This window comes from Oncorhynchus tshawytscha, linkage group LG07 (assembly GCF_018296145.1).
Source record: "Oncorhynchus tshawytscha isolate Ot180627B linkage group LG07, Otsh_v2.0, whole genome shotgun sequence".
Taxonomy (NCBI): domain Eukaryota; kingdom Metazoa; phylum Chordata; class Actinopteri; order Salmoniformes; family Salmonidae; genus Oncorhynchus; species Oncorhynchus tshawytscha.
In genome coordinates, this window is record NC_056435.1 from 52,423,568 (window position 1) to 52,434,424 (window position 10,857).

The following is a 10,857-nucleotide window of genomic DNA, read 5'->3' on the forward strand; positions in this document are numbered from 1 at the left end:
TCTTTCACGGTTTAGTCAAACTTTTCAGGGGTTCGGTAAAATCTTTATTCCCACACACAAGTCATGCTCGCGTCTCAATGTAATCAAGGTGTGAAATTATGCATCTTCAAATACAGTATTTGTGTGGTCAATTTGCAGCGTAAAAATTATAATCGGACGCGCGGTTGAATCTGCCACTACCCAGGCGTTGAAAGATCTGTCATACGTAGCAACGCCTGGGCAGAGGAACGAACCCCATCTCAACCTTGCCTGTGGCTGGGGGAGGGGGCTTGTGTGGGAGAAACCAGGAAGAGAAATGGTATGAATGTATTTGACAACTTGAACCTCATGTAGCCTGAATAGCTAGTGTCTATTTGACGAATACATTTTACTCGACACAACGGAGACCCACTTTATGTCAAAGTGAAATAAAAATTTAGAACGATAACCCCAGCTTTGAAACGAAAAAGGTTAAAGTTCACAGGAAGCTGGGGGGCTACCATTTTTCACTGCTGCTTACATTTTAGATGCTAGAGAGGGAGGGGTGGTCGTCGTGGTTTTATTTAATTTCTCCAGACTATTGAGCTGTACACGTTTTTTTTTTGTTTCGCCACCCCTACTCACTACCAATTGATGTTGAATGAATTCGGCATGGAGAGAATAGCGGAGCAGTCGTGGAATTCTTCATACACCTATCAGGTGAGCAAGCATAGCGCGGAGATGCTACACAACCTCAACATTCAGAGGAAAGATGGAGGCAAGTTTTGCGATGTGATCTTGCGCGTCGGCGAAGAGAGCTTTCCTGCCCACAAGGCGGTACTGGCGGCGTGCAGCGAGTATTTCGAGTCCGTTTTTGGTTGTCAAACGGAGGGCGACGGGGAGGCAAAAGAGCTCGAGATGCATACGATAAGTCCCAAAGTTTTTAAAGATATTTTGGACTTTGCCTACACCTCTAGGATTGTGGTACGATTGGAATGTTTCCCCGAGTTGATGACGGCTGCTAAATTTCTGCTAATGCGTTCTGTCATCGAGATATGCCAAGAAGTAATCAAACAGTCCAATGTAAAAATTCTTGTTCCACCCTCAAGAAGAGGCGACGTCAGTTTATTCCGTGCCACGGGGGGCTCTGAATTTAGTTTCACATTGGCTGTAGACAACTTGTCAAATGGGAATGGCTTGTTTACCAACAATGGGCAGACGCATAATGTGGATGGAAATCGGGCAAATGATACAGTCATGTCGGATGTCAGCCCCCAGTCCTCTATGCCAGTCCTGCAGCCCGTGTCTCCATCAGAGATGACGGCCAACCCGTTCCAAGAAGAGGGCTCTTCGGGTTCCAGGAGAGGCAGGGGGCGACCAAAGAAGGGGACAGTCATGGAACCTATTCATTACAATATCAGCACCTCTGACGTTAAAGAAGACATTGAGCAGATATTTCCTTGTGGAATATGTGGCAAGGCATTTACAGAGGCTGTGCGGTTGAGAAACCACGAAGCGCAGCATGGAGCGTCCAGCCATGGCGCGAGTAGCGGCGACGGCTTGTCTGGCGAGGGAGGCCCTACCTCGATATCGCACTCTGGTCAGCCCGGTCTGTTGGAGAATGGCATGCCATTGCATGGAGGAGTAGGCATAGAAAACAGCCGTAAGCGCGAGAGGACGAGACGTCACGTTGGCTGTGACATTTGTGGGAAGGTGTTCCGGGATGTCTACCACCTGAACCGACACAAGTTGTCTCATTCTGGGGAAAAGCCATATGCTTGCCATGTCTGTGGCCTGCGGTTCAAGCGCAAGGACAGGATGTCATACCATGTCCGGTCACATGATGGATCTGTGGGTAAACCCTACCTCTGTCAAAGCTGTGGAAAGGGGTTTTCCAGGTGAGCTATGGGCAATTATTGTATACTAAAACCACTAGTTCCAGGTGCATTGCCTATTCTATTCTGAAGCATTCTATGATCTGGAGGGAAAATGAATTCATAATCAGTCGTCTACTGCTTGCATCTGTCTCAACATGCCTATGTTTGATTTATTCAGGCCAGACCATCTGAATGGACACATCAAGCAGGTTCACACAACAGAGAGACCCCATAAGTGCCAGGTGAGACAATAGCAACAACTGGATCCTCTTAGAAGAGTGGATGTGGATTCTATATTTGTCACAATGAATGAACATCACACTTCAAATCTGTAATTTTGGTATTTGCTTGTTTTAAAAGATTTAGTTGTCATTCTTCATTTAGTTGATTAGAATATGGTTGAAAGGTTGATGGTAAATGAGTAGTGTTTCTGTACGTAACATGTATGAAGGCATATTATTTTACCTGTATTTTCCACCTGTTCTTCAGATTTGTAATGCTTCCTTTGCTACAAGAGATCGCCTGCGGTCCCACCTAGCTTGTCACGAGGACAAGATCCCCTGCCAGATGTGTGGGAAGTACCTCCGGGCTGCGTACATGACCGACCATCTCAAGAAACACAGTGAAGGACCTCACAACTACTGTGGTATATGCAACAAAGGTAACCTTAGGCCTAGGGTGCAGCATCATCACCACATATCTCTCAGGAGAACCAGGGCGGGAGCTTCCAATCTATGACTGTGCTATCTTCTTATGTCTTAGATTTTTGTGTTTTTCTTGTTAACCTGCCTCTCTTCCAGCATGGTATTGCCATCTTGCAACAAGGATGATCTACCAAAATGTTTACTATTCAATTCTAACACTAGTAACCATCAACTACCTCAGCTGGTGCAAAGCATTTGGGTTGCTTTCTACAGAAGAGCTTGTGAACTGCAATCATGGGCTATTTGCAGATCATAGTTGTAGTGTCTGCATGTGTTGTCCAGTGTTTTTCCCATTTCTTCTTTTTTGTTGGCCTCTGAACGTTCTCCTGCTGCCATTCAATTGACTCTCTTGTACGCTAATGCGTGTAGTCTCATTAATGTAAAATGTTTTTATCTGGTTAATGAATTATCCAAAATAGAGCTGTCAGCTGCACCTATCAGATACTTGCCAGCAGACAGTAGCTAGGCTTCCATCTAATTGGTGACATATTTCATTCAATTTTTTTTACCTTTATTTAACCAGGTAAGTCAGTTAAGAACAAATTCTTATTTTCAATGACGGCCTAGGAACAGTGGGTTAACTGCCTGTTCAGGGGCAGAACGACAGATTTGTACCTTGTCAGCTCTGGGGTTTGAACTTGCAACCTTCTGGTTACAAGTCCACTGCTCTAACCACTAGGCTACCCTGCCGAATAGTTCAGAATCTGCATAAATATAAAATGAACATTTTCCCACCAGTGGTGTGTTTCCACTTATTGTGTTTAAAAATCAGTGGGTGATGACATAGTGCACAGAAAATGTACTTTTAACGCTAAAGTTTTCATATACCGAATAAAAATCTAAAGTTCAATGTGTTTCCATATCATTAAATAGCAAATGTGCCTAACGTTGCTCTGGTCTTGGCACATTAACTCTAGCCAACAGCGCAGGTAGGCTGCATGATGAGATTATTATGGATAAGTAAGTAGCAGCTTGTGCAAGCCAGAACGGCTCATAGGACAGGAGCCTATCTCCTGCTTCTGTAGAGTGAGGCAGCTTGATGTACAAGTACACCCCCTGAACAGGATGCTTGTCTATCGCAGGACCTCACCCCCAATCTAGCTCATTAATGCTGAGTGCCAAGCAGTGATGCATCAGATCCCATTTTTACGGCCTTTGGTTTGATTTGGCCGGGGATTGAACTCACAGCCTTCCAATCTCAGGGCGGACACTAACCACAAGGCCACTGATGGATAAGAGCGAGAATATTTTATTTGTTAAACGGCAGTCATCCATCAATCATCATGTCACCAGAATAAAACCCTCAATATTTATTGGAACGGAGCATCAAGGTCACCGCTCACTTTCACCACCCTGTGAAGTTCATCAAAACTCGTTTAATCTGTAGCCTAATAAACTGCATGGTTTCCTAAGTCGTAGTGGGAGGACCTCACCATGTTATCGTGTGACTCCAAGTTTACTTCGATATGATAGTTATTATATCAATATTTGCGCATAAAGGCGTTTCCACCACCATTTCTCGATTAATTAATTTTACAGACACAAAAAGATCCCACCACGTCGAACGAACATATTAACTGTCGGCATTTATAAAATGTAACCAAACTTCCTGTTTCCATCACAGCTGTCATTACTTTTTCTTTTTATACGGTATGACTTGCATAAAAACTTTGGATGGAAACATGGTTAGTGCTGATGTTTTATTTTTTTTTAAAGGCTTGATTTTGTATGTTAAGGTTTAATACTTGTCTTACCTTAATGTGTGTACTACTGTAGATTATTTCAAGCCCCATATGCAGTTTGTCTCTTGGTCAGAAATTTTGCCCCAGGTCAAGATAATGTATTGGGTTGACTTGCTTATTTCGCCCTGATTTACCTGTCTGGACATGGTGTCATTCTTGTGGTAGGCCTAGATAATGGAGAACAGTGGTTGCGTATTGTTCACTCTTGCTTGTGGTTAGCCTACCTCTTGTTGGTTCATATTCTTCTTTGCCTTTGAAGTTAGATGTGCTTCAGTTTTGCTTTTGAGGGTTGTTACAACATCCAACAGCTCAGCTTAGTTCAACAAAATCATATTATTATCCTTTGTTACCATCTCATATATATCATTGTCTGGATGAAGATATAAAACAGAATTACACAGCGAAAGGCAGATTTGGGAAAGAGGTGTTTTTTGTCCCACTGTCATCTTTGGGTACATAACAACAGAGCGCATCCATTCTCTCCCTGCTGGGTGTGTAGTGCCACTGCCCTTTGTTGTGTTCTTCTCTGGGTCTCCAGGTTTCTCCACTGCGTCCTACCTTAAGGTGCACGTAAAATCGCACCATGGCTCGCCATTGCTCCCCCGTACTGCCCAAGCACACGGTGCCTTCCCTGCGCTGCACGGGGAGCCGCAGATGCACAGCGGCGCCCCCTACCACACGGGACGCCAGTGCACAGTGGAAGGCAAGCAGCTGCCCACCCTGTTCCGCTCCACCATTCCTCCAAGCATAGTCTATGTCTCTTCTTGCTTTGTGTTGATCATCATCTGCTCTGCTGCTTGTGGGGAAAACCTGCTGCATCTGTTTTTAAAGCCTGGCAAAAACACAAGCATACACAAACATACACATATGCACACAAAGCATATAGGCATTCCTGCCTGCGCAGTGATGCTAACGCTAAAGGATCCATCCCCTCTGTGCCTCCATCAGCTAACAGTAGGGACACTGTCTTCAGAAGCATCATATGTACAGCAGGCTGATATGGTTGTCCTGGCTGATATTGTGTGTATATAAAGAGATTGTTAGGCCCATGGCAGCAGACTTCTTTCTAAATCAGCATGCATGTGTAGTTTTCTGCTCTTCTGCTTGGTTTATATCGTGAAGAGAGAAGAAAACTGAGAGGAAGTTGATTAGGGAACTTCACTTTTTGCATTTTACTAGGCAGAGATGTGAATTAAGTTATCAATAAGGATAACTTTTACTCAATGGGTTAGAATATGTGTAGGCCTATTTCTTGAAATAAAAACATGACTTCATCAAGGTAAAAGACACATTTGCAATTGCAGCATTTGGCATTTTCTCTAATGGGGCACTGCCCCCCAGTGGTCAGTTTTGTGATACTGCAGGTTGTCAGACTCAGTCAGCTCATAAAAAGCTACAACAAAGTGCATGTATGCCTCCCCATGTTCCCATGGCCTTGTTGCTCTTCAGTCAGGGCTCAGACATACACAGAGACTGTGTTTAGCCGTAATAGCCTTAGTGCCTTGCTATTCTGTCTGTGTCCAGCATGGCAATGTGAATGCTTTCTGAAAATGCTGTTTGTTGCTTGCTGTCATCTCCATCAACTTGTGGCCGTTGGCCAAATGATGCACTATAATGTTGCATGTCTATTGAATCATACAGTACTGTGCACTGTTCCTCTGGATTCAATGGAGCTTTTTTCAACTATTATTGCCATGGCAACTAGAAGCAGCCTATGGATTCGGTTGCACAGTACTTCACTCTGGCAGAGAGCGAGAAGGAGTCAAAGCAGTGTGGAGAGTAGGCTTGGGCATTATACCGTATACCGGGGTATTTAGACATACCAACAGTACTTGGATAAATTTTTTTTAGCTGGAGGAGGGGCCCCCACCTCGGCCACCCCGCCTCGAGCTCCAGTTATGCATTTGGTTTGTTAACTTGCTAGCTAAGTGGCTAGATGGCAAGATCATGCTTCTTGTTTACAGCAGAGACAATCAATCCCCTCTTGGATCAAGATCCATGTTCCCCAAATTGGTTTGTGCGACCCCTATGTGCCCTTCCGGTAATGACGTATACCCTGGTATGGTACAGAAACGGTATAAATGTATGAAAATCTGAATATCGCCCAAACCTAGTGGAGAGAGGTTTAGATTCTAGGCTAAAACCTTGAACTCAATTCAGTTTTTTAGCTGTAGAAATGGACTTCCTCGTGATTACCTATCTCAGATCTAAAATCGTTGCAATGTGGTGGCATGCCAGAATTCTAAATCTATTGGTGGCATGCCAGAATTCTAAATCTATTGGTGGCATGCCAGAATTCTAAATCTATTGGTGGCATGCCAGAATTCTAAATCTATTGGTGGCATGCCAGAATTCTAAATCTATTGGTGGCATGCCAGAATTCTAAATCTATTGGCAAACTGCTTTTATTTAGAATAAATCAAGTTGGCTGGCTTGGCAAGTAATACAGGAAAAAGTTTCATTCACTGTTTACAGTTTTGTCTATTATAATCACTGGACAAAGTAAAGCTACTAAATTAGACTTAGTAAGGTCTGGGTAATATCCTGACTACATTGACGTATGTATGGTTTCCGCTGGCCTTGTCTGTTGTCTCTGCTGCCCCCTCTCTACTCTCTGTCTGGTGTAGACCTGTGCACCAGTCACCGGCTGCTGGTCACCTTCCCAGAGGCAGATGGTCACTGCTTTCTCCCTCAGGCCGGCCCTCCCTCCCTGGGTCTGCAGCCCGAGCTGCTCCTGGGGAAACCAGGGCCTGGGGGGGCTCCATATTTCTGGGAGTGCCACTCTGCCGGGCCGCCTGGGTTTCACCCCCTCCACGGGCCTCTGCCAGGTCAGTATGGGCCAGCAGTAGGGTGGGGTTTGGGGCTTAGGACGCTAAACAAGGCCTGCTGATTAGACGAGTAACAAGAGTTCCACTGTAAAGAGTTGGTTAGACGAGAAGATAACAACCTCTTGGGGATGCATGTGCATAAAGAGTCAAGGAAATTTGGTTGATGGGATGCATGAGCAAAAGGTTTCCTGGAAATAATCTGCTTAGTTTATGTCGACACGTAAGTAGTTCTGATGTGGTTTTGGTATCATGATTAAAACATGACACCGGTTGTTTTTATTTTTTTATGATTTTTTTTGTAAAAATTTGGATGATACAATAGCCTTTTTCATATCAGATATTATGGGCCGATATTGTACATTGTTCAATCTGAGCTAAAATAATCTGCCGCATAGTGCTACCAATAAACACCTATGTCCAGGTTGAACATTTTTAAGTGTAAAGAAATTATGACAAAGTGGGTGGTCCTGTGGAATTGTCTTTTTTGCCCCAAACTCATGAGGAAGAAAGACCTTGCTTTCAATGAAAAGTGTATAACTATTAGGTAAATGCATGCATATTATATAATTTGAACAAATGTGCCCTCTGTTCCTATAATATAAATGAATACCATGTATTTTAAGAATTGCAGAACAATTCTACTTAACAGTACTATACTCTTTTTTTTTTTTTTTCTTAACCAATGGGTTTCATGGGAGCAGGTGCTTAGTACACACAGCAGTAAACTGTCCCCTGTTCATGTTGCAGGTGGTGGCGGCAGCTAACCGGAGAGCAGTGCTACCTGCTGGTCTAAATAGACACATTTTGTGTTGCGTGTGCATGGCCTAATTTGAGGTTTTCTCTCCCCTTAAACTTCCTCTGCTTTCTGACTCTCCCTGTGTCCTTTCCCTTTACCCAACCTCCACCCTATCAACTCTCCCTCTCCACTCTCCCTCTCCTCCCCCCTGTCCTCCACCCCTCCATATCCTCCCCCTGTCCTCCACCCCTCCATATCCTCCCCCACCCTATCAACTCTCCCTCTCCTCCCCCTGCCCTCCACCCCTCCATATCCTCCCCCACCCTATCAACTCTCCCTCTCCTCCCCCTGTCCTCCACCCCTCCATATCCTCCCCCACCCTATCAACTCTCCCTCTCCTCCCCCTGTGCTCCACCCCTCCATATCCTCCCCCACCCTATCAACTCTCCCTCTCCTCCCCCTGTCCTCCACCCCTCCATATCCTCCCCCACCCTATCAACTCTCCCTCTCCTCCCCCTGTGCTCCACCCCTCCATATCCTCCCCCACCCTATCAACTCTCCCTCTCCTCCCCCTGTCCTCCACCCCTCCATATCCTCCCCCACCCTATCAACTCTCCCTCTCCTCCCCCTGTGCTCCACCCCTCCATATCCTCCCCACCCTATCAACTCTCCTCCCTGTCCTCCACCCCTCCATATCCTCCCCCACCCTATCAACTCTCCCTCTCCTCCCCCTGTGCTCCACCCCTCCATATCCTCCCCCACCCTATCAACTCTCCCTCTCCTCCCCCTGTCCTCCACCCCTCCATATCCTCCCCCACCCTATCAACTCTCCCTCTCCTCCCCCTGTGCTCCACCCCTCCATATCCTCCCCACCCTATCAACTCTCCCTCTCCTCCTCCCTGTCCTCCACCCCTCCATATCCTCCCCACCCTATCAACTCTCCCTCTCCTCCCCCTGTCCTCCACCCCTCCATATCCTCCCCCACCCCCTCTGTATTTACCTCAGACGGACAGGAGAATGCTGGAAAATGCCCCCATCAAGGAGAATCTGAGGGAGATGAGCCGTTGTTCGGGGATCTGTCCAACGGCGACGAAATTAAGTCTACGCACAAGTCTGAGGAAGAGGAGCTTGGGATGCCGTTTGACTGCAACGGAGCCTCTACCGATGCTGTGGGAGGGTCGCCACCAGGTGCCGTTAAAGCCAAGACCAGCCAGGACTCTCCAGTGAAGAAGTTCCCTTGCAGCGAGTGCACCCAGACCTTCCGCACCAAGTCTTACCTCAATAAGCACGTCAACAGAGTGCACCATCATGGGGTCCAGAAGAGTCTAGTGGTGAGTGTAGGGTCGGGGTCAGGTCTGGGGGAGCTGGGTCCTTCCCTGGGCTCACCCTTCTCCCCTCAACAGAACATGTCTCTGCTGGAGTCATTTGGCTTCCAGATCGTCCAGTCTGCCTTTGCCTCGTCGCTGGTGGACTCTGAGGCAGGACATAGTGGGATGGAGCTGGGGGGGAAGTGACCTGTAGCTCAGTGGGGGGGAAGTGACCAATAGGTTAATGTGGGGGAAAGTGAACCTAGATTTGTGCTGGAAATTTGCCCTAGTTAGGTCTGTTCAGCCTATCAGATGTAAGGGAATGGCATTGTCTATAGACTGCTCTTGACGTTGTCTATAGACTGCTCTTGACGTTGTCTATAGACTGCTCTTGACGTTGTCTATAGACTGCTCTTGACGTTGTCTATACACTGCTCTTGACGTTGTCTATACACTGCTCTTGACGTTGTCTATAGACTGCTCTTGACGTTGTCTATAGACTGCTCTTGACGTTGTCTATATACTGCTCTTGACGTTGTCTATAGACTGCTCTTGGACGTTGTCTATAGACTGCTCTTGACATTGTCTATAGACTGCTCTTGACGTTGTCTATAGACTGCTCTTGACGTTGTCTATAGACTGCTCTTGACGTTGTCTATAGACTGCTCTTGACGTTGTCTATACACTGCTCTTGACGTTGTCTATAGACTGCTCTTGACGTTGTCTATAGACTGCTCTTGACGTTGTCTATAGACTGCTCTTGACGTTGTCTATAGACTGCTCTTGACGTTGTCTATAGACTGCTCTTGACGTTGTCTATAGACTGCTCTTGACGTTGTCTATAGACTGCTCTTTGTGTTGTCTATAGACTGCTCTTTGTGTTGTCTATAGACTGCTCTTGACGTTGTCTATACACTGCTCTTGACGTTGTCTATAGACTGCTCTTGACGTTGTCTTTAGACTGCTCTTGACGTTGTCTATAGACTGCTATTGACGTTGTGTATAGACTGCTCTTGACGTTGTCTATAGACTGCTCTTGACGTTGTCTATAGACTGCTCTTGACGTTGTCTATAGACTGCTCTTGACGTTGTCTTTTGACTGCTCACGACGTTGTCTTTTGACTGCTCTTGGCGTTGTCTATAGACTGCTCTTGGCGTTGTCTATAGACTGCTCTTGACGTTGTCTATAGACTGCTCTTGACGTTGTCTATAGACTGCTCTTGACGTTGTCTATACACTGCTCTTGGCGTTGTCTATAGACTGCTCTTGACGTTGTCTATAGACTGTTGTCTATAGACTGCTCTTGACGTTGTCTATATACTGCTCTTGACGTTGTCTATATACTGCTCTTGACGTTGTCTATATACTGCTCTTGTCTATATACGTTGTCTATAGACTGCTCTTGACGTTGTCTATATACTGCTCTTGACGTTGTCTATATACTGCTCTTGACGTTGTCTATAGACTGCTCTTGGCGTTGTCTATAGACTGCTCTTGGCGTTGTCTATAGACTGCTCTTGGCGTTGTCTATATACTGCTCTTGGCGTTGTCTATATACTGCTCTTGGCGTTGTCTATAGACTGCTCTTGACGTTGTCTATATACTGCTCTTGACGTTGTCTATAGACTGCTCTTGACGTTGTCTATAGACTGCTCTTGACGTTGTCTATAGACTGCTCTTGACGTTGTCTATAGACTGCTCTTGA

The 10,857-nt window shown here is 45.9% G+C and overlaps 1 protein-coding gene across 1 annotated transcript; it reads left to right on the forward strand.

Annotated features, from left to right (window-relative positions):
• The first annotated feature begins 257 nt into the window (after window positions 1-257).
• Window positions 258-10,426, forward strand: LOC112255306 (POZ-, AT hook-, and zinc finger-containing protein 1-like). The gene is made up of 4 exons (XM_042324606.1): window positions 258-1,856; window positions 2,014-2,077; window positions 2,325-2,496; window positions 8,851-10,426. The coding sequence occupies exons 1-4, from the start codon at window positions 613-615 to the stop codon at window positions 9,357-9,359; spliced, it is 1,989 nt and encodes a 662-aa protein (XP_042180540.1). The 5' UTR covers window positions 258-612; the 3' UTR covers window positions 9,360-10,426.
• Window positions 10,427-10,857: the final 431 nt, after the last annotated feature.

Excerpts from the sequence above, each read along its gene's own strand:
- LOC112255306 (XM_042324606.1), top strand. The coding sequence starts at position 613 with ATGTTGAATGAATTCGGCATGGAGAGAATAGCGGAGCAGTCGTGGAAT. Across the intron at positions 1,857-2,013 it reads TGTGGAAAGGGGTTTTCCAG|GCCAGACCATCTGAATGGAC; the intron begins GTGAGCTATGGG and ends TGATTTATTCAG. Across the intron at positions 2,078-2,324 it reads AGAGACCCCATAAGTGCCAG|ATTTGTAATGCTTCCTTTGC; the intron begins GTGAGACAATAG and ends CCTGTTCTTCAG.